The following is a 24,141-nucleotide window of genomic DNA, read 5'->3' as shown; positions in this document are numbered from 1 at the left end:
TCTATATATATAGCATACAAGACATAACAACCACTTGCACACCTGTGCACATTCAAGTTGCTATCAATAAATATTTGTTAAGTGATATACCACATACAAACCATCTTTTATTAATGTCTACTGAAAATTACTTCTTGTATTTTATGAAATAGCCCTAACATGAATAATGCACTAGAGCAATTGTAAAGAGAACCTGCAAAACTGGTTTGATATAAGGTCCTGTTTTATAAGTGCCCTGAAATAGCCTTTTACCTAACATATTATCACTATCCCACATTCTTATGAAATCACATAATTTTTCAATAGGTTCATTTCCAAAGCATACAGAGCTACTAAAAAAATCAAAACTGTTTTTAATGGTTATCTTTGAATGAGCAATGATAATGCAAACAAACAAAAACCCAAAAAACTTTTATTTGTAAAGAGCCTATACTGATTATGTTTCAAAACATATAAAATACATGGAGCAAACACTGAGTGAAAACATCAAGTAAAATGCTGAAATACACATAAATACTACTACATTTTATTGATTGAAGTTTCTGACCTATGATCTGTTTAAATATACATGCTCCTTAGAATCTTGACGTACCAAATCAGTAACAAATGGGCCATCAATTTTGCCCATCTTTAAATACACTTTTAACTCAAAATTCTCTCCCACAATACTTAAAATTCTTCGAAATTAGATGGGCCTACTGCACGTTATTCTGCTAAACTTTCTGTTTTAAAATGACACCAAGTTATTCCCTAGGAAACAGTCTCAACAGTACCAACTGCAATATGGATTCTACAGTGAGACTTTTATATTTTTAAGGGTGGAGGTTAAAAAGAAATTTGGGGCCTTAAACTTGAAATGGAATTTTTTTGAATAACAAAAATCTTCATGAGAAATGACAGGCATGGAATTTTGTGATTTTCACACAAAGGAACCAATTCCAGTAACTTGAACCGGAAGTACAAATAGAGATCCTTGATATTTTGTGAATTTAACAAGTGCCAATTCTACTACCACGTAGAAATTTGCAATTTTGTCAAGTTATGAATTTGTAAGGCTGGTATATATAAAGAAGTCATTTGTCTAGTACGTGAGTCCTGCTTCCTACTTCGCTTATAAATCACAAATGAGCTTTGAGGTTCACTACTCATTACTCACCAAACAGAAGTAATTTTTTAAAATATTGCTTTTTGATTAAGAAAAAATATAAATCTGAAAAAAAATCTCATTGCTAAGAGAGACTGCTAAGAGATCTCTAGGCTAAGAGATCATTTTAAAAATAATGATTCTTACCTTTAAATAAAAGATTTAGCTGAATTTAAGAATGAAATGGCACAGCTGAGACACCACTAACAGTCTACATATTTTAAACATAACAAAGAAAAGCCATTCTAATCAGACTTCGTTTTAATGTTTTATAAAAAAAAAAAACTGTAAGGATATAGGTAAATATTTTCTAAGGGTCTGAAGGGGTTCTTTCAATTTTACAGCTATACTACACTATGTTTGATGGGAAATATTATATGCCCTAAGTGAAATTTGAAAATTTGAGGACTTAGGAAGTTCAGTGGATATCCCTTAGTGTATCATATCAGTTTGGTATCATATCTGTCATATCATATCATATATATCATATCTATTTGACATCAGTGGATATCAAAAGTCTAATATATAATGAATTAAAACTCGTTAAAATGCATTTTAAAGTAGCAATTTACATACTGCAATAAAACTTATTAGGCTATGCTATGGTTAAATCAGAGCAAAAATTTTTAAATGTTTGATCTTAAAAACAGTTATCTTGAACTATCCAAACAGTTCATTTTTTATTTTTAAAAAGCTCATAATTCTTAGCCTTCCTGACCTCTTGCAATTAATGGATCTTCCAAAACAGAATTATACTTGGCATAATATATTTGGTAGGTCCTCTAAACCTGTTTTCCAAAAATAGCAGGGGTAACATAGCTCCCACAAAGTATCATTCTTTTGGTATTTTCAACATAAAATTGCATAATTTTATGAAGCTCAATGTCTAAGTATCAAGCTAAACTTTAAATCTGCTGCTAAATCCAATATTTAGGAAACCAAATAAAACAGCCATTTGCTCAAGTCTTGAATAAACTTCAAGTTGTTAATATACAATATGTCTAGGCATAATCACAATTTAGGTTAGAATAAGTAGAGCCAAAGTGCCATGTTCTGAGTCTCACCATGTTTGATGCATTCATATGTTGTATCAGCTTAGAATCAGGAACAATAACTTGAGGTGCTGCAGCTATAAAAAAAACACAAGCAAACATGCAAACAAGGAACCATAAGGCTATTTAATAACCATAAGGCTACTATACAATGCCAAAACCTTTTTCATATTTTCCACATTTTCTACATTCAAATGCACTCAACCATTTGATATCTCAGAATGTTATACACTTCTGTGGTAAATAACAGCTACGATAACCCACCTTATACCAGAAAACATCAATTAAAAAAAAAAAAGATTGGGGCTGGCCCAGTGGTGTAGCGGTTTAGTTCCCATGCTCCACTTCGGCAGCCTGGGGTTCGCCAGTTCAGATCCTGGGCGTGGACCTACACATGGCTCATGAAGCCATGCTGGGGCGGCGTCCCCCAGAGAGCAACTGGAAGGACCTACAAATATAACACACAACTATCTACTGGGGCTTTGGGGAGAAAAAGGGAAAAAAGGAGGAAGACTGGCAACAGATGTTAGCTCAGGGCCAATCTTCCTCAAAATAAATAAATAAATAAATAAAAATTAAAATAAAAAAAGAAGATTTGAGTAACAATACAAGGACACAAGGGAACTTGGGAACACAAAGTAGTGAGATGCATAACACCTAAACATATACATTTCTGTGCATTCTTAAACTGGAAAATTTCAAATGTAATTTAGTCTTGTCTTGCTAATTAAGCATTAACTGTTTTATTGATATAATGATACTACTGTTGGAACAAGTTATTAACCCATTAAGAGTGAGCTAAACGAGTTATAGTTTTTTTTAACCTATATATCCCTTTTCTCTCAATTGACAACTGCCAGAATCTTAAGTTACTTCCAACAACTTTTTAAAAAATACAAAACAGAAATAACAACGTTACTTAAGTGTAAAAGGAACTAGGTGTTTGATTCCGCAAACTTCAGAGAATAAACAGATAATCCCATTATCCTAATAGTCTCTGAGTGAAGAAAATCAAATTTTAATTTATGATGACCTAAAACCCTAGTGCCAGGCCTGAAGGCAATAGGAGGAACAGTCATCAAAACAGACTAAAAGGATAAAATTATTTGATGCAAGGTATAGAATAAAATCAATTAAAAGTCTTATTGAATATAAACAGTAAAATAACCTGAATAGACATTTCTACTGCGCATCACTATCAAGTCTTATATAATACTCTCAGATGAGGCAAATGGGTCAACAGTTACCTTAAAATAAACTTTTCATTTACCTATATTCTCCTCTCCGATAACAAGATTTACAAAACTTGAATGCCCAGGAAGATTTGTAACTGAACAGACGTTTGTCACGACAGAAAAAACTACATGTAATGGATCAAGCATTTTAGCCTTTTCAGGGCCCAGATTTTCGTCAGCTGTGAAATGCTCTAAGAGCTCCTTCACAAAGCCTTTGTAAAGTTTCAATGAAACAAAATTAAAAAAGGACTTGCACAGCACAAAGGACTATGGACAGAGTATACAAATGCTTGTTTTTTCTTACCTTTAAGCCAGTAATATAAATTAAGATATGTTATATATCCACTCTTCACTTAAAAGAAATCTAATTCAGTCAATTTAATAAATTACTAGGGAACTAAAATTTCAGATTGCCAAGGTATAGTTATAAAAATCCTCTAGTGTTTAAGATATATTTATAAAAACTAAACTCAAATATGCCTTTGAAGGAACAAATCAATTTCATAAAGAAATGAGATAATTTTATCACAGAAAATAATGAAACCCTTAGTAAATAAACCTTTATAGATTTGACTTATTTTAGGAAATCCACCATTATATAGCCTTCTCAAAAGAAAGTATTAATCTACTTATCTGAATATCATCTTAGGCTTTCAATTAGTGACTTATTTATTTATCACTACTATACAAATTTATATATAAATACACACACACATACCCCCCCTCAGCCAACAGAAAGGAGAAACCCAGGGTATTTCTTTTCTTTGAAAATGACAAATTTCATTTCCAAGTCGTAAGTAGGAAAAAACCTGCAGTCTCACCTTGCTGTGAGGCAGGAATAAGGACCTGCTGGGTCTGTGCTTGCTGAGGCACTGTCTGCTGCGGCTGAGCTTGCTGGTGGTGGTGGTGGTGCTGCTGCTGCTGGGGTTGATGCTGCTGTTGAACTTGCAATAAAAGCTGCTGCTCTTCTGAATGAAATCCATCTACTGCCCTAGACTGCATTAGTTTATTCTCCCATAACTAAGGCAAAGAACATTAAAGACTTCTAAGTGAAAGTCAGGACAGATAACTCTGGACACATGGACAAAACGTATTTTGTTTATTAGTCTGCTTATAAAATTCTTCCATTTTCAAAACTGTTAAAACCACAAAAATCAACCAATCTCTAATTCTTACCCAAGTGTATGCAATAATGACAACTAATTTTTAAAATATCAAATCTCATTTTTGCTACCTTAAGAGTAATGAAGAATTTTTTTTTTTTTTTTATATCTTCAACAAACTTTCTACAGTAATTCCTTGGTTACCATGCAGAGTTTCATACAAGAAATGTTTTGGTAATCAAAGGTTATCCTATTTAATATCAAATCCATTATTAACTATTTTTATGGAAATCTTTCCTTAATACAATATTTTCTAACTTTTAAATTACATAAAAAACATAAATTCATCTTTCCCTGATTTGAACAGAGAAACATTATAGAGGAGGCAGTGCTCAAGTTAGAAAAGCCCAACACTCCATCTGTCTACTCCTACATAAGGTAAAAGAAAGCAATGCTCAGTGCTTTTAGAGGTATTCTCAACCCTCTATACTTCTTGAAATTCCCCTCCCTCTTCCATTATGACAAAGATTGATAGCCCTTTTCTGCTTAGCCACTTCTATTTTCTCATCTCACCCTAGGACAGCTTCTGTGATAGTGAGAAAACAAATGAGAAGTGGGCAAAAGGAAGAAGGAAAGAAAACATTTACAACTCTTCCATCCTTCTTCCTAACAAATTTCCTCTCCACGAGGCTTAGTGTTCAATCTAGAGAGCCTCAACCCTTATAAGAAATACCCAGGAAAGTAACAAACCGTTCCTTAAACATACAAATGAAATTTAATTCAGTCATTTTGTACCCAAGGACCTATACTTTGTTTTCTCCCCTAGGATATACTCTTGGGACACCACCTAACTCACCTGAGGTTTCTATCAGATCCTTCAAAAAGCTCCCTTTGCTATAAACAGAGGGATTTTTACAACCTACTGACACTTCCAACTGTTCCAGAAATTCTAGATTTGTACTATATCTACATACTAATAACAATTCCAGCACATAACAAATGGCTTACTGTAAAAGTAAACTAAAGGTCAATTTCCCAGAGTAGCCAATCCCCTAGCAGTTTCTGTATTTAGACTTGCCTGAAGACTATTCTTACAGAGAGAGTAACAATATGCATCTCATGGGTTGTTCTGAGGACTAAACAAGAAATCCATGTAAAACATTTATCAGAGTCTAACATAAAGTCGGTGATCAATAAATGTTAGTTATTATTATTATGGTGGTGGTGGTATTAACTGCTTAATAGAGCCTTACAACAGAAGTCAGCAACCCAGTTAGTCCTGGTTTGGACACTAATCAGCTTTGTGGACAAATCATTTATCCTTCTTGGGCATTCTCCTCAACTAAAAAGGGAACAAGTTGAATTACATTACTTCTAAACTCACTTCCAGCTAATAAATCTAAGTCTCTGCAAATCCCAGACTAAAAACAGCTAGAGTTCTTCCTAGGGTAACAAAGGACTACTTTTTCAGAGCCCAAGTTGTGTCTGGTTCATCTCTGTAAAGTGGGCACCTAGCATAGCACACAGTACAAAATAAACACTTAACGCATTGAATAAAACACATTCTGACTAATGTATTATATAGTAAGGCTCCCAAACAGTCTGCTATCACCTGAACTTTCTAAACTTTTTCCTGTCCCAAAAAAGTAAAACCTAGCTTCCTGTGAGCCAAAAATCAACAAAAAAAGCAATATTAAATAATACTTTAAAAAAGTTTTTTAAACCATAATTTCCTAAATTTAATGCTTTAGTTTTATCACCTCCAATTGGTCTACCCATTGCAATGTGACCCACCACTTCAACGAAGCTTCCACGCTAATGGCAAATATTAACGAACATATATTATATGCTGCCAAGTGCTGGTTACCACTACTCACCTAGCATCCCAAGCCAATGACCTATGAGTCAGAATCCATCCCAACACCCCATCATTATTGTCAATTTCCCTTCTGAAGCATTGTACCAATCTATTCCTACTATTATGGCCCCAGTACAAATCCTTTCCTCCCACTAGTACTACTGCAAAGTGTAATGACTGAGCTCACTGAGCTCCCTGCATCAAGTCATACAGTCCACAAATAATTATTGAGTATCTCCTACACGCTAGACATTGTTAGAGGCATTGAGAACACATAGTGAACAAATCTGACAAAAAAAATCCCTGTCCTTACACAGCCTACATTCTAGTGGAGACTTGTCCTTCCAATCTATCTTCTATAAATCAGTGGTCCTCAAAATGTGGTCCCAGGGCGAAAAGCATCAGCATTTCATAGGAACTTGTTAGACATATTAATTCTCAGGCCCTACCCTAGACATACTGAATCAGCAACTCTGGGGGTGGAGCCAGGAATCTGTTTTACTAACCTGTCCAGGTTACTGTGAAGCACGCTAAAGTGAGAACCACTGCTTTCAAGTCTAAACCAATGCTTTTCAAACTGCAGACTACAACCCATTAGTGGGTTGTTAAAAGCCAATTTGGATTTTTTTTTGTAAATGCAACTGAATTAAAAAGAAAACGTCAGACTGTATCCCTATCAAGTCAGACTCTCTGGAGCAGAAGTCTAAAATTCTGCATTTTAACTAGCACCCCAGAAAATCTTCGTCACTCTAAAGACCAAGCTCCTTAACTCAGTATATGTTACTTCAACTTTTACTATAACTTGCACTCTATTTTTTAAAGATGCCAAACCACCTGCAGTTCCCTGAACAGAGCATACATATCTCCTATCTGAACCTTAGTAAACTACTCCTTATATGGCAGGCTTGCCTTACAATTCCCAGAAGAATGCAAATGTCAAAGTCACATAGCCTCAAATAAATTACTCACTGCCTCCATATCTTAAGAGATATTTCTACTGTTATACTTTTCACACTAAGTGTACCCTATCTGCTAAAGTATGAACTCCTTTGGGACAGAGATGATGTCTTATTCAGGAGCTAACAAAATGACTAAGAACTTACCAGACATTTAATATTAATTTCAAATAAGAGAAGGGAAAACAAACTGTTGTTTTCTAGCGTAGTATCGCTCTATAAGGACGCTACCAACATTATGGGCAGGACAATTCTTTATGGTACAGTAGTACCATAGGAAGAGTACAGGAAATGTAACATTCCTGGCTCTAGCCTACTAATTGCTAAAGGTGCCCGCTAGTCATTACGACAGGTAAACATGGCCCATATATTTCCTATTGCTTTATGGGGGTGGGGGGGTGGGAGGGGGGTATTGGAGTAGTAGTCCATTGAGAATCCATATTTACTAAGTACCAAATACTGTTCTAGGTAATATAAAAAATACAAAAATAGTACCATACAAATATTTAGCATTAAGCTTCTAATATCAAATAACGTCAAGTTCAAATTAGTTGAGTGTTTTCTGTTTTTCTCCAATTTCATTCTTTATAAAATTTTATTTATCAAAATATTCTATTTTTTAAATATCAACTGTTTAAAATAGACAATGTAATACTGTTTTGGCAACAGTAATCATATTAATACTATTGAAGACAACCAAGAATACTGAATTGTTATCTATTTATTTTGCTTAGAAAATAAGAACTGTTTTTCCTCCTCATTTTTATAGTACACTCTTTTTCCCCCAACACAATAGCTATTATTTCTGGCAGTCCTACTTCAGCAATCTTTGAATCTCTGAAATTAGACATGGAGAAAACTCATTTTCTATGCCCCAAATGATTCAGATGTAAATCTGAACATCATGTTTACTAGACTAATAATGAATTCTTACTGTGCACTTTGTTAAGTACTTTAAATGTACAGACTCGTTTTTCACAAAAATCCTATAAGACAGACATTATTATCTCCTTTTTACAGAAAAAGAACCCGAGGAACAAGAAGCTGGGTAACTTACCCAATGTCACTAACTAATAGCAGGCAAAACCCAGATACAATCCAGGCAGTCTGACTCTAGGGTTCCCAGTGAGGGCTTGACCCTGAGTGAAGAGTGAATGTCCTTTAAATTTTACACCCTAGGCACCTCTCTTGCCTCACCCTAAGCCTAGCTCTGGTCCAAATTTCTAATCTCTAAACTGTGCTGCTGCTATCAGAGCAGGTCTAGTCACAACTCTGGGACTTTCCTTTTTACCGGTAAATATTACACATGTCATCTGGAGACAAAAGGCTTAGATTCAAATCTCTACCACTTGCTAAATGACCTTGTCAAAGCATATTCCCTCTGAGTCTATTTTCCAATCTATAAAATATGATTAGATCTACTGCTTCCTAGCAGTATGCTGGGCTAGAAATTCTAAACGATTTTCCTACTTTCACAAAATCTCTAGCTCCTGGGTAAAACATAAGACAACTGCATTTCTGGGCTCCCTAGAACTGATGCTGGGGAGCAGAACTTTCCCAAAGAGCAAATGAAGTAGAAGAGATTACTGTTCAATTTATGGTCCGAGTACTTATATAAAACTAGAGTATATTTAAAACAGTGGTTCTTAATCAGGGGATGGGTTTTGCCCCCCAGGGACATTTGACAATGTCTGTAGACATTTTTGATTGTCAGAACTGAGGGGTGCTACTGGCATCTAGTGGGCAGAGGCCAGTTATGCTGCTAACATCCTACAATGAACAGGACAGCCCTCTAAAATAAATAATTAATGGGTCCAAAGTGTCAGTAGTGCCAAGACTGAGAAACCTCATCTAGAGGCAGATAAACTGAGTTTCAGATTTGTCTCCAAATGAGGAAATTCTTCTCACTTTGTTTTACTGAGAAGAGAGGCCAGGTTTTATATCTTCCATAGTTCTTGCTGTTTGGATATGGGTAGCTCTGACAGTTTAGAAATCAGGATAATTCTATCATTCACTTTGAAGAGGATTTCTAAACTGGCATTCGCACCCATAGTTACCAATTCAAAACACAATTTACATTCAAATATAGATTTAATGAAAATCAAGACTATGTTTTATATGTCTTTTCTATCTCCTGTAGTTCATACACTAAAATAGGCCCATTGTATTTAAAGAGATAACCTTGAGAATTGGGTTGAATTTTTTTTTTAATCACTTCCCTTCGTGCATTATCTAGTTAAACTTCAAATTACATGTACTCTCATTAGTCATCTTAATTCATAATCTAATTTACTATTGTATCCTTCACAGCCATATGGAAGCTTTTGATAAAAGTCTGTGAAATGGCCAAAAAAGGGGGAGGAAGGGGCAAGAGCTAATGGCAAAGTCCTTTATAAACCATAAAATATGCAGTTAATGTTAGTTTTCATTAGCAAGAATGTCTAAACCTGTGGTATACAATATAGTAGCCACTAACCACACATGGTGATTTAAATTGAAATTAATTATATTTAAATAAAAATTCAGTTCTTCAATTCCACTAACCACATTTCAAATGCTTAGTAGCCAAATGTGGCTAGTGACTACCATACTGGAGAATACAGACATAGAACATTTTCATCACCACAAAAAGTTCTATTAGATAGTGCTGGCTTGCTGTCAAACTGTTAAAACTAGGGCACATTCTGAAAATTCTAATGAGATTCTGAAGAAATTTAGTGCAGAGAATTAAAATAACATAAACTCATTTTAGTCTAATGGTTTTATTTTTAAATCCAACCCAAAATAGAAGAGTATGCTCCATTTAAGAAAACAAAAATATTAAACTACTTTGTTCAGTTAGATTCTGGAGCCACATTTATTATTAAACTACTTTATTTAAATATTTACTTAATGCCAACCACATATGCCAAGCACTGAGGTAGGGGCTAGGGATTCAAAGTTGAATAAGTCACAATTTTTGTCATTAAAAATTAACTATTAAACAAAAAATTAGTGCATAACCTATAAAGCATATATACAATTTATGTTATATTACATATATTATACTAATATACATATTCAAAAAGTCAAATGTACTAAAAATGCAGGTGGAGTTATTTGGTCTCAAAGACAGCTCATTCTCTTTGGAGAGAACACCTTGATTCCACTGGGACCAGTAGGAAAAATCAATTCCCCAGACCTTTGTGAAAAACAAGAGTAGATAACAAACAACCGGGAATGACTACTAGTTTGACCTAAGGTAAATTAAAATCTTTGGGACTAATTTTCTATACCTAAAAATGTGGTATTTCACACAGGGTCACAGAACTACAAGGACATTATAAGAGTGTAACATAAATTGTAAAATATTCACTTCACGTAACACTAAGGAATCAAAAGAAGCTTATTCTCTTCTTACCCATATCCCTGAGATACTTCATGCTGTTTGAGCATTTTATATTGCTGTTCTTCCAACTCATGTCTCAGAGTTGGCATTCTTTCACTTGTATTTTTAGATACTTACTCTTTACTTTTAGCCACCATTATATGTCTCTCAAGTAAATAAATATTTCCTCATCTCACTTACACCTATATATTTTTGCTTCCTCACAAAGGCAGATTCTTATGAAAACTCTACAGAAGTTGCCCACAGATGCCTGAACACTCTAAGATATATTTTATCACCACAATAAAGGTGTGATTTGCTTTATTTAAAATAATAAGTTGCTAAGTGGCAGCCTCCCACCTCCACTGAATGGATAAGACCACAACAAATGTTCCTTAGCATTCGCTAACTATGATTACTTAATTTGTACATAGCTCTAAAGGAGCTCAATACCCCATTGCTAAGCCAGCAGTTCTAAAACTTTTGGGTCTTAGGATCCTTTGCCACTTTCAGAAATTATTGAGGACCTCAGAGACTTTTTTTGAGATTTTAACTAAGATTTTAAAAAATGTTTACTAATTCATTACAAAAAAACAACATATCCATTACATATTGACATAAAAATCTTTAATGAAAATAACCCTATTTTCCAAATAAAATTAAGTGAGAAATGGCATAAAAGAAAACAGCTGGATTCTCATATCTGCTTTTATATTCACTTCGTTGTTTTGGAAGAAGTATATGAAGAGTTGGGAGCTAAGTAGTTGGGAAAGGAAAAAGTATTTTAAGTAACGGTTTCTTAAAAGTAAGCTGCAATGTAGATAGAATCTGAAACCCTATTCCAACGAACTTTTCATACTCTTAGATTAAAATCCATTAATTTATCTTTCACTTTGAAGGAATTTTACAACATTACGTATTGGTCATTTGGAAAATATTCCAAATGTTAACACATTTCATTACAGAATATCAAACAATCGCATATCTTAACATCAACACTGATCGCATCTTGACCCTTAAGTAAACATTTTTTTAATATTAAGGGCATCAAAATGGGAAGCATGCATAAAGTACTTCTGCTGCATATGGAACAGTTATCTCAAGGAAAAGCACTTGTGCATTTAAGTTGCAAGTTTAACTGGTCAGCTTTTCCATGAAACACAACTTTTACTGGAAATATGACATACTGAAACTATGATTATTCAGACTTGGGCATTTGGCCAACCTCATGGACCCCCTGAAAGCAGCTGTAGGGAAACCCCAGGAGTCCAAGGACCATACTTTGAGAACCACTGTTTTGAGCAATAAGGCAAAAATATTCCATGATTTCATGAGTCATCACAACACCAAGAAAACATAAATGCTAAATAAAAATAGCTAAATATTTCTGCTCAAATCCAAAGAAATCCAAGAGACAGAAAATCAGCTCCCAAAGTAAAATACATTATAAACCCAACAGTGGCCCACATAAAGAATTGGATTCAAGTACATGAAATTCTTTTATCAAGCACTTATTCAATCTCCACAACATAAACACCTTTTAGAATAGAGGTACATTAAGACCATAAAAAAGAAAAAGGAAAAAAAAGTACAGGTATGTCAAGTAATTGACCATAAATGTAAAATGTTACCTCTCCATTAACAACAGCTAATGCTATTACCAGGCACTATACTAAGTAATTTATACAGTTATTACAGTAATCCTCAAAACAAACCTATAAGGTAAGTACTACTAATTCCCATCTCACATATAAGGAAACTGAAATATTAAGTAGTTTGTCTAAGGTAAGAGGAAGAACAGATGGTAGAGGTGGGATTTAAAACCAGCAGCCTTCACTTAACTATAGTGCCTCGTGCCACAAAGTCAAATGTTCAAACTATGGAAAAGTTATGAATTAGTCTCTGGCTGAAGAGAATGTTTAAAAAAAAAAAAAATGACAAAAAGAAAAACAAAGGCAAACTCACAGTTTTTAGTTCCATCAGAACTTGTTCATCAACTCCATCATCCAAAAAGATGTCTCTCACATCATTAATAACATCTTCAATCACAGATCTGTATAATTTAGGCTTTAAAGGAAAAATAAGACTGTTGAAAATGATCATTTTTCACATATTAAAAAACACATTTTCACAAATTCAAAAGAAATTAAATGTAATACAATAGTCATTTTTCCAAGTTATCTAAATCTTATTCTAGAAGATATAACTTTAAAAATATGGCCATCCTAATAAACCTCATTTGTCTTAGTTAAAATGGATTATTGGATGACTATTTTAACAGAAGTTGTAAGACTACTTAATGCAATTCATATGCAGAAGGTCCTTACACATACAAGGCCCATACAATTTCCAGTTATAATTTCCTATGTTGTAATGTGATCCAGTAATAGCTTTACGGGTTGCTATGCCTAGTTCCTATTACTCCTTGCTTAGTCTGATCCTATTCTATCTCATAACCTCGTCACTAAGTCTCAGACTTTAGAGAACCTTATGTCCTGCAGTCATCTGCCTGGTAATAATCTGCAACCTAATGAGTATTCAAATCTAAAAATCACCTCATTTTTGTTTTTGTTACTCAGTCTGTATCCTTAAGCTATACCACAAAACTGTTCATATATCCACAATAACAGATCCTAAAGTCCCAGAGGAACAAGGCACACTGATGTCTCTCTCAGGATTTCTCTCCTTCTACCACTGCCCAAATGATGCTATGGAATAGAATCTTGAACAGCCTCGATGTTTTTTGTGTGTGTGTGTGAGGAAGATCAGCCCTGAGCTAACATCTGCCAATCCTCTTTTTTTTGCTGAGGAAGACTGGCCCTGGGCTAACATCCATACCCATCTTCCTCCACTTTATATGGGACGCCACAGCACAGCTCGCCAAGTGGGGCGTCGGTGTGCGCCCAGGATCTGAACCAGCGAACCCCGGGCCGCCGCAGCGGAGCGCGCGCACTTAACCGCTTGCACCACTGGGCCGGCCCCTCGATGTTTATTTTTTAAATTATTATTATTATTACTATTATTGTTGGTATTACTTGGGGGTGAGGGGAAGCTTGCTTCTAGAAGGTTGCCAGAAGGATAAAATGAGAATACATGTGAAAGCACTTTCAAAAGTATAAAGTATTTTTTAAAAAGCAAAAGGTGGGATAGAGAACAATTTGCCCAACCCCACATCCTATTTTTAACACATCAGACAAACAGAAGTTTGCATGTTAGAATAATAAACTAGAGTTGCCTCACTATAAATCCTATCCATTATCACAGAGTTAAGGTTAACAGCCTTTTTCTTTTAATAAGCTTTGTCACTATTTGTGTTCTATCTTGTTTAAGGTAAAAGTTACTGGTTATCCAATAAAACTAAGGGTTTGCTCTCATAGGCAAACCTCAAACAGAAATAAATGTTTCATTAGCATCTCTATCAGCAAAACTGTTATAACAAGGGAACCCTCTAAGAAAATGTGTCCTTGCCTAGTTAAAAATACAAATAATGAATTCTTCCATAAAATGTACCTCAACCATTAAAAACTATTTGCTCTTTTTCATTACAACCAGAAAAACAATTCATGTATCTAGGTTCTCACCTCTGCTGCTCCACTCACTAACTTGCTTTTTTAGTTTGCCAAATCAGCTTCTGTGAACTTTAAAATTATTCGTGTGTAAAACGTGCATCTCTACAGTGCGTCTTTATTTTAATATCCTGATTCTATATATGAGGAAAGTCTACCTATGGGTATCACCTTATCTATAGCAATTTTAACTACTGAATTACAAAACACATAAAGTGCTTTGTTTAAAACCAATAATGACATTAAAAAGAGGCAGTGTAACTTTTAATTGGTAGTATAAAACTTAAATTGATGATACAAATTATTTTTTCAACAAACTAGATGTTGCTTTGGGTTTCTGAAATTAGTCACCCCTAAAAATCTTCTGCTTGGAGATCTAGACATTTATAGGTAACAAATGTGCTTTCCTTCTGGCACTCCCTATTTAATGTATGAACCTTGCTTTAATAAGATTTTGCTTTTGTGCCTTAATTAACCCAAAACTTGAGCACTTCATGGATTCATAAGCACTACAGTTGAAAGAAGGGAAATGTGTATTCTTCATGAAGTATACACATAAAGAATAATTTAAGAGAATTGTTCATAAGTTGAAAAGCCCTCAAAATCCTGATGTTTTTAGAAGTATGTGGGTACACAGGCACTATTTGAAATACGCAATTTCCAAATTATTATTTAAAATGCTAAACTTGCCTTGAGCCAAAGTTTTTACCTTTTACGAAATAAAAAGTCATTTAAGAGGTTTGTCCTGGTTTTCAAAAAACACATATTTCAAACCTAAAAACTGGTAATTTCAAGGGCCATTAGTGGCATTATCTAATGATTCATTAGAAGGTTCCTTTCAAAAGTGTTAGTCCCCCATGCAATACTGGAAAACAAACTGGATTAATTTCTCTATTGGATATCACACTAATATCCAATTCAATAAAAACCTTGTCTGCTCAGAATTTTAATTTTTTAAAATCCAGTTTGCACTTAAAGCCTCCTCACTTTCATTACTCACAATTCCCCTACACAGAAATGTACTGTGGATATAGGTGCTACGTTGAAGCTTCAGGCACTTATTTACTTCTTTGAAAAGCTTCGTGTCTCCGCTATTTATTATAAGAAAACATAACGAAATATTAGGAGCTAGAGTCTAACACATTTCCTGAATACTTGATGAACACAATACTACCAAAGTCAAGTCCTTTGCAGCTAACAGTTAACGTAGAAAGCACTTTTTTTTCATTCCCGACAATAATGTATGCATCTTCTAATACAAGAACGATTAGACATCTGACCTAAAATTATCTCTAAAAACAAAAACAAAAATAAAATTAAAAAGGAGAGCAATTCTCTTTTCCCCTAACAAAGACGGCAAATCCCAGCGGCTGCACCCCAACAAAAACTTGGGGCTCTGAAAGCAGCCCCCGTTGGGTGCGAACATTACAGGCTAAGGAAAGGACCTAGAAATAAATCGAGCTCTGCACGCGCCTGCCTCTCGCGTCGGGAGCACGCACCTCCCAGCCCCGCTCTCAGCAGCTCTCACTATTTAAAGCCGGATCTGGTGTTTAAATGGAGAGGCGGTGACGTAGGCCTGAAAAGCACCTTCCCATCCTGGCAGAGTCTATATTAGAGAGCGGCAATGGCTCTATATAAACAGGGCAGCCAAAGGGAGGAGGACCACAAGGCTCAGGGACTGAAAAGCTGGGTAAGCGGCCGCAGCCATGATGGATCGACCCGAGTCGCCAACGGTACGGAGTCGGGCGGCCGCGGGCTGGTCTGCGGCATTTGGGACCGGGCAAAAACGTGTTTTATTGTCACAATAAAAATAAGAGAGTGGGGTGGACGAGTGATCACATTGCGTTGGTGACTGAAAAGGTTCTTTATGTGACTGCTTTTTGCAAACCTACGTGATCGCAAGTAACCAAAAAGGGACGAACGGGGAGAAGTAGGCAAATTGCAAGGCGAAAGCGGGGGCACTTTGACCACTGTAGGCTTTTTTTTGTTTGTTTTGGTGCTTTTGCTAGTCGAAGATACGATGGGGGTTTTGCTTCCCCTTCGCCATTTTACCGATTCGGAAGGAACCGAGATAAGTGCTTTTCAACCTTCGTCCTTTTTTAAAAAAAAAACATAAAATGGCCCCAGCGAAGGCTCCCTAAGCACAACAGCCAGAAACACCCCAAGTTACCCCCCGAAGTAGCCATCAACGTTCCACTGCAGGAAAGTGGATCGCGGTGGGTCTTGGGGATTCGCCCAATTCCCCAGACCCGGTTTTTGTTTGGAGGCGGCTCGGGGAGCCCTTCTCGAGCCGGCGCGGCCGGGCCCACTTCGGGGGCAGCGGCGGCTCCCCTCCCGCCCTCCCTCCCGGCGGCCGGGGTCTGGGGCCGGGGCCGCGCGCTCGCCCCGGCCCAACCGCCTCCGCGGCCCCAGGCCCCGCCGGCACCCCCGCCCTCCCGCCGCCGCCGCCGCCGCCGCCGCGAGCCCTCGGCGCCCCCGCGCCCGCCGCCTGGCGCCCCGGCCCGCTCCGCCCGAGGCGGGAAGCGGCGGCGGCCGCGCGGGCGGCTGAGGAGAGTCGAGGCCGGGAGTCGCCGCCGTCCCCGCCCCCGCCCGGTCCGGCCGTTGCTGCCGCCTGGACGAAGCCCCCGCCGGCCACCGCACCACGTCCTTACCACGGTGTTTGTATTTGCCGAGTTCGCCATTTCCACACACAACACAAACAAGAGGGGAGCAACCCCGAGAAAACAAGAGAAAAACAAAACCAAAAAAAAGAAAAAGAAAAAACCGAAACACCCGGAGGGTGACCCAAGCCACCGCAAGATGGGGGGGAAAAATTTTTCAACAAAATCGGATCCTGAAGGAGTAGAGGGGAGCGGTGAGAGGAGAGGGGGAGGTGGAGGAGGGGGGCAGTCCTCCCGGAGCTAAAAACCTCGAGAATCGCCCTTAAAAAAAAAAAACCACGACCCTTTGGGGGGTCCGGGGGGCGTTGCCCGCTCCCCACCCCGCGCCCAGGAGGGAACCACCACCGGTCGCCGCTCCCCGCGCCGCCGCTGCCGCCACCGGCTGCAGCTCCAGCCGTCCGGTCCGCCCGCTTCTCCCCTTTATATAGCGAGCCAACGAGCTGCGCGAGCCACCGCCGCCGCCGCTGCCGCCGAGAGACAGGGCGGAGGGGGAGGGAGGGGCGGAAAGGGCGGGGGCACAGGTGGGCGGGGCTCAGCGCGAGACACCGCGAGAGCCGCGTGCGCAGGCGCGCCGGGGCGGTGGCCGCCGCGAGTCGCGTCGTCACGCGCCGTGGAGGGTGCTGGGCAGGCGGAGCCCGGGGTCTGGTGTACTGAAGTCGGACCGCCGCCTCCCCAAGTCTCGCGTGATCACGTGGGTGGCACTCAGGCGGAAGTTCGGCGGCTCGTTTGGGATGAGGAGCTTGCAAACCACTGCCGGGAAAGGCGTGAGTTTTGGTGATACTCGAGTCCAAAGCTTGCTGGGACCGCCTCCTCTCAGGCGTTGTTGCGCCGTCCCACTCTGGAGGAGCTAGGAAATGTGGAAGGGGCGGTGGGGGCTGCCTCGTTAGGAATGGCCGCGGAGGAGGACCAGTCACGTGGCCCAGCTTCCGGCCCCTGGCGCGCTTGGACTCAGGGCAGAGTTTTAAATGCGGAGTCACGTCAGAGCGTGGTCTCGGCTTAGACTGAGAGCTTTGAGGCTTCGCGCCTTCCGCCGAGGGTTGGCCTTTCGCTTGCAAAGTTGTGTACGTGTTCCTAAAGGGGATGAATGCTGATTTGGGCCTACTGTTAACACATTCCAGAATTAATAACCCCTAAAACCGGCTGAGTTGTTTGTGTCAAGTACAGCTACAAAGTGTTTGGATTTAAGTTCCCCAAAGGTTCGGCCCCTACCAGCCCACGTACTTAAATGATTTCTGATAGTAGTGGAAATGCCAAAAAAAGCAAAACGAAACACCGACCACAGGGTTATGACAGCATGATAACCTTCCCTGTTTTTTTAACCTACTGCCAAAATTCTGTGTCTCCACATAGCCAGCATGTAGTGACTAACATCTGAAATACTTGACCTTGGCCAACCAACTCACACGGCTCCTCGCTGCCAGAGAGCGGGCAGAAACTGTCCAGGTCTTGGAGTGCAATTCTATAGGCGTTTGCCCTGCTCTGCTCCACCAAATCCCGCCTTTATATCAACATTTCACGCAGAACAGAGAATGCTCTGTTTAGAAGGCAGAAGTCACAGTACCTAATTTTCTTGTCCCTAGGAATTTCAAGAGACATGGAATGTGGTCTGGACAAGTGAGGGAGTTTATCCTAAAAGGCAAAGCAAAACAAAACGTCAAAAGTTCTATGCCACTGAAACCAGATGTGAAGAATATCAAAGGCGTCCTACCAGAGAGAGGAAAAGGTGCAATCCGCCAGGACTTGAAGGAAGAGATTAATGAAAGCAGGCCGTTAATACTCAGAAAATGGGAAGTTGTGGATAGTTTGTGAATGGGTATAGAAAATATCTGTTAATCTTGAGATTTCTTTTAACACCATCTGATCGAACAACATCCTCTTAACACTCGCTTCTTAGTTCCCTGCACAGCTGCCTGTTTGGGGGGCACTTAAGAAAAAAAAAATTCGCAGGAAATCATAGTGTTCTTGATATATAAAATTATGATTCCATCCACATTTGTAATTCATTTAATATTCAGGTGACTATGAGCCTGAAAAGTTTTACTAAACAATACCATTCCTGGTAAATTTCACTGCTTGTTGTTTTAAGAAGACTTCTTGTTACCTCCTTTATGTACTGTGTGCACGTGGAATCCCTCACCTTCCACCTTATTTTCTTCCCTACCACTGGGTATTCTTAACTAAATGATCAAATGTTTTGCTATCCGTTGAAATTAAGACTACTGCAGACAGGACATGGCAAAGAATCTATGAGATTTGCTCTCCACACAATTATTCCTAAGGGGGTTGATGACAGATATGCCCTGATTGGGTCTGACCTTTGAAACAATAGGATATGGTTACTGCATTAAAAAGGCAGAAAACCCAGTCCTGGCTCCTTAAGACCTTCGGACTCCCAGGAGGCTCCTCTGAGTCCACTTCTCTCTTTACACACTAAATTGCAACAATGCCTAAACACTTGGTTAATATTTACCCAGATTTCTTCCCTACCCCGCCCGCCCCCCCCCCCCATGCCTGGCATCTAAGTATCATGGATTCCATTCCAATTTATTGTTTTCCAACCTTCAGTTAGCTATAATATGCTGTCAATCATAATATACGTGTGCCAACCAGTTTAGTTTCAGAGAGAGATATTCTCTGATCTTGCACCAAAAGAGTGGGTCTGAATAGTTTGGAGGCTACAGCTCTTTGGTTCACAAAAGTGAAAATTTGTGAACAGAAAACTCCTCCCATGTAAGACTGAATTTAGCAACATATTTAAATTGTTTTTATCTGAAATTTTTCTTCTTTGTGCCCTAAAGCTTAAAGAACTTTTCTAATTTTAGCGGCTCTTTATACCATATAGGAAACGTTTATACTGGAATTTTAGTTTGTGCACTCATACTTTGTAACAGCCGTATACTTAGACAGATACATAATAGTGTTCTCTTTGTGATGAATCTTTTTTTTTTACTTCAAAATGTTTTATATTGGAGAATAAGAGTTACTTCTTTCTTTTAATATTAATATTCTGCCAAAACACTGGATAATTGCCAAGCAAAAGAAGAAAAGGAAAAATTCAATGGATAAATTTTAATATTACCATAAACAAAATGACATCAAACCTTATATGTCCAAACATTTAAATGTTTTATTGTCCAAATGACTATTTAAGCAACAATCCCAAGAAAAAAGAAAATCTAAAAAGACTGACTGCTCTGGAAATTAGCTTAAACTAAACTCTCATATGACTTTCCTTCAGCCTCCATGTTCTTAAATAGTAAAATGAATAAATCAAGCAAATTATCTGGCATATTTAAGGATCATGCAGCCCTTATATGCTCAATAGTATTGGACACTTTAGGAGGACACAAAAGTAAAGAGGAAAGATCTTATATCTCAAGCTTACTAATCCTAATGAAAGTTTCTATTGTAAAGTGTGGTGCATAATTACAGCATTCATTCAAGATAATAAAAGCACTAATGTATTTCAGTCCTACCAAAAAAATTATACTCTATTCAGATTTCAGTTAATTTTTAGGCCTTTACAAAAAAACTGTTGATTTCCACATGGAGTAATTTTTGATGCAATATGTAGGAAGAAATTGCTGATCACACAAATTACTTCTATATATATGAGGAGGAGATTTTTAAAAATTTTTAATGTTCTCTTCCTCTCTTCTAACTTATAGTTTGAAATTGCTACTGCATGTCTTAAAACAGCAACTAACTTGCAATTATTTTCTGTATACCAAAATATAAGCCAGTTTGTTAGCAAAAACAAATTAACTTAGTGTGTACAGAGTGCAGTCTTTGTGGAATCAGGCTTGACTCTGCCATTACTTTACTGTGTGACCTTCTGCAGTAACTAAATCTCTCTGTGTTGATAAGATGGAATAAAAACCACTGCATATGATTGTTGGGAAGATCAAAGGTACTAGAAAGTGCTTTAATAAGTATTTGGTGGATGTTGTTATTATTTATGGTAAGTGTATAACAGCTACATCAACAACATCAAAATGGGGGAAAGGTTTTTTTAACTCACTTTGTAGAACACTACCATTAGATTTTAATAATGCTGTTAATCATTGATGATTAGTTTATCCATAAGAACTTTGGCCAAATTTTGATACCTCAAGTGATGAGTATACCACTTTTTGTATGTAAATACAGTAATTATATGCTATCATGAGATACAGACACCTTAGCTGAATGCTGATTTATCGGTTGCAATTCATCAAGTTGCTTAGTTACACAGGTGCCTGATTATATCTAGCAAAATTACATATGAATTTGCCATTGACCCAGCAATACCAGTTCTAGGACTCTGTGCCACAGAGGTACAGTCATGTGTTGCTTAACAATGAGGATACATTCTGAGAAATGCCTAGTTGGGCAATTTTGTTGTTGTGCAAACATCATAGGGTGTGCTTGCACAAACCTAGATGACATAGCCTACTACATACCTAGGCTATATGGGACTAACCTTATGGGACCACCATATATATGCGGCCCATTTTTCATCAAAACGACCTTATGCGGCACATGACTGTAGTGGCAAAAATATGAAAAGATGTATGCTCAGGACTATTCATTATGGGACTTCTTGTAACACTAAAAGAATGGAAATACCCCCACATGTGCGTATAAGGAGATTGGTTAGATAAATTATGGTGCTTGTGTACATGGAATACAATGCAGCTATAACAAGGAATGAGGACTATCTCTATATACCACTATGGAAGGATCTTCAAAATGTAGTGTTATGTGATAAAAGCAAAGTAGAGAAAAGTTTTCTTTGTATGCTACTGTTTAAGAAAAGGGGAACTATAAAAATGTGTAAACACTTGCTTCCATTAAAAAAAAAAGGAAAAATAAAACAATTTTTTTTTTTCAAAAGAGGGTTATTTTTAAGGACAATGAGAAAATAGTGTGAAGAAGACGGGAATAGAAGCTAGACTTATTTAAACATAGTTTTACTTTTTAGATTTATAGCTTAGATTTTTAGATTCAAATCTAAAAATAATTTAAATAAATAAATAAATAGAAGATAAATTAATAAAATTTAAGTAAATTTAAAAGTTTAATTTTGTTAAAAACAAGATTAACCCTTTTTTATTGCGGTAACATTTGTTTATAACATTATATAAATTTCAGGTGTACATCATTACATTTCAATTTCTGTATAGATGACATCATGTTCACCACCCAAAGACAAAATTAACTGTTGAAAAGAAATCCCAAAACTGAAAATAAAATGAAGCATATCTACCTATCAGTATATTCCATAACACACAGAGAGGAACTTTTTCAAGTGCCTGTAAAATACAGTAATTTGATTATATATTTGTAGTGGGATATTCTCTAAGAACAAAAGGAAATACCAAAAAAATTTTTAATGTTCTTAATATTTATAGTGATGGTAATATTTTATATGCATTTGGGGTTTTTAATATGAAATGGAGAAGTACTATTTGGAGAATAACATACTTTTAGAGGTTTTGCTTATTGTTTCTAATGTTTCCAGACATCCTTCTTTTATTGGTGATCTTCATTCCAATATCAAAGTGTTGTTTCTCCCTCCAAATACCACCTCTTTGATCCAATCAACAGATCAAGGAGTTATAGCAGTTGTAAGGCCTGCTACCTTAGGAGAACCCTTGCTCAGGCTATTGCTGCAACTGAAGAAGACACTGATGCAATTCTAGAAAGATTACAACATCTATGACTGCATCAAGAACTTTGCTAAGGCTTGGGGTGATGTCAGCAAGGAGTGTATGAATGGCGTCCGGAGGAAGACACTTAGGAGGATCGTTTATGACTTCAAAGGATTTGACAAGGATGAGAAATTGCAAAAATCAACAGGCTACGGTTGAGATAGCAAACAACTTCAACCTGGGTGTGGATGGGGATGATGTTGAGGAGCTCCCAGAGGTGGTTCCTGAGGAATTGGCTAATGAGTTGTTGGAAGTAGAACAGGAAGACACAGCTGAAGAAAGAGGCAAGAAAAAGGAAACTGCAAGATAAGAAAAAGAAGAACCCAGAAGAAAATTCACAGTGAAGGGTTTAGCAGCTTTTGCAAACCTCAAGAACCTCCTTAAAAAGTTTGAAAACATGGACCCCAACACCAAAGTTTTTCATTAATAGAGAGGAATGTTCATGGTGCATTATCTGCTTATAAGCAAATCTATGATGAAAAAAGAAAGAAACCAAGCAAACCACCATGGACATATTTCTGAAAAGAGTAGCACCTCCTTGAGAAGAGCCTCAGGCTGGTCCTTTAAGAAGTATTCAAGAGGAAGGCATTGTCACCATAGGAGATGACAGCTCCATGCGTGTTATTGCCCCTGAAGACCTTCCAGTGGAACAAGATGTGGAGGTGGAAGACAGTGATATTGATGATCCTGACCTTGTGTAGGCCTAGGCTAATGTGTGTGTTTGTGTCTTATTTTTTAACAAAAAAGTTTAAAAAGTTAAATAAAATTAAAAATTTTAAAAATAGAGAAAAGCTCATAGAATAAGGACATAAAATATTTTTCTACAGTTGTACAATGTGTTTTAAGCTAAATGTTATAAAAGTCAAAAAGTTTTGAAAAATGAAAAAGTTTCTAAAGTAAAAAAGTTATAATAAACTAAGGTTAATTTATTATTGAAGAAAGAAAAATTCTTTGTATAAATTTAGTTTGGCCTAAGTGTACAGTGTTTATAAAGGCTACGGTAGTATATAGTAATGTCCTAGGCCTTCACACTCACTCACCACTCACTCACTGACTCACCCAGAGCAACTTCAAGTCCTACAACCTCCTTTCACCGTAAGTGCCCTATACAGGTGTAACATTTTTTGTCTTTTATACTGTATTTTTACTGTCCTTTTCTATGTTTAGATATGTTTAGATACACAAATACTTACCATTGTGTTACAATTGCCTACATTATTCAGTACAGTAACATGCTATACAGGTTTGTAGCCTAGTAGCAATAGGCTATACCATATAGCCTAGGTGTGTAGTAGGCTGGCTGTACCATCTGGGTTCATGTAAGTAAACTCTACGATGTTCACACTGACCAAATTGCCTAATGACGCATTGTTGAGAATGTAGCCCCGTCGTTAACCGATGTGTGACTGCATATCATCTCAATTGTTCTTAAGAAGCATGATCACAACATAGGAGAAAGGAAATAAAGATATCAGGTAGAAGACGATAAGTAAAAGTTCTATAATCC

At 37.4% G+C, this 24,141-nt stretch overlaps 1 protein-coding gene and 1 non-coding gene across 2 annotated transcripts in view; both read right to left on the bottom strand.

Annotated features, from left to right (window-relative positions):
- GTF2A1 (general transcription factor IIA subunit 1) overlaps nt 1-17,373 on the bottom strand; it is a 41,307-nt gene extending 23,934 nt beyond the window's left edge. The window contains exons 1-4 of the mRNA XM_004426422.3: nt 16,933-17,373; nt 12,681-12,782; nt 4,253-4,451; nt 2,209-2,273 (exon numbers count right to left, since the gene is read on the bottom strand). Of these exons, the coding sequence (XP_004426479.1) occupies nt 2,209-2,273; nt 4,253-4,451; nt 12,681-12,782; nt 16,933-16,962 (396 nt within the window). The 5' untranslated portion in view covers nt 16,963-17,373. The remainder of the gene's footprint in view (nt 1-2,208; nt 2,274-4,252; nt 4,452-12,680; nt 12,783-16,932) is intronic.
- On the bottom strand, nt 3,134-3,277 carry LOC147913906 (small nucleolar RNA SNORA79). Its single transcript, XR_015556247.1, has one exon. It is a non-coding gene; the product is annotated as a small nucleolar RNA SNORA79 (small nucleolar RNA).
- Nucleotides 17,374-24,141: the final 6,768 nt, after the last annotated feature.

This window comes from Ceratotherium simum, chromosome 24 (genome assembly GCF_057802395.1).
Source record: "Ceratotherium simum simum isolate JZ-2026a chromosome 24, ASM5780239v1, whole genome shotgun sequence".
Lineage (NCBI taxonomy): Eukaryota > Metazoa > Chordata > Mammalia > Perissodactyla > Rhinocerotidae > Ceratotherium > Ceratotherium simum.
Note: the sequence above shows the minus strand (reverse complement) of the source record. Positions and strands in the feature narration are given on the sequence as shown.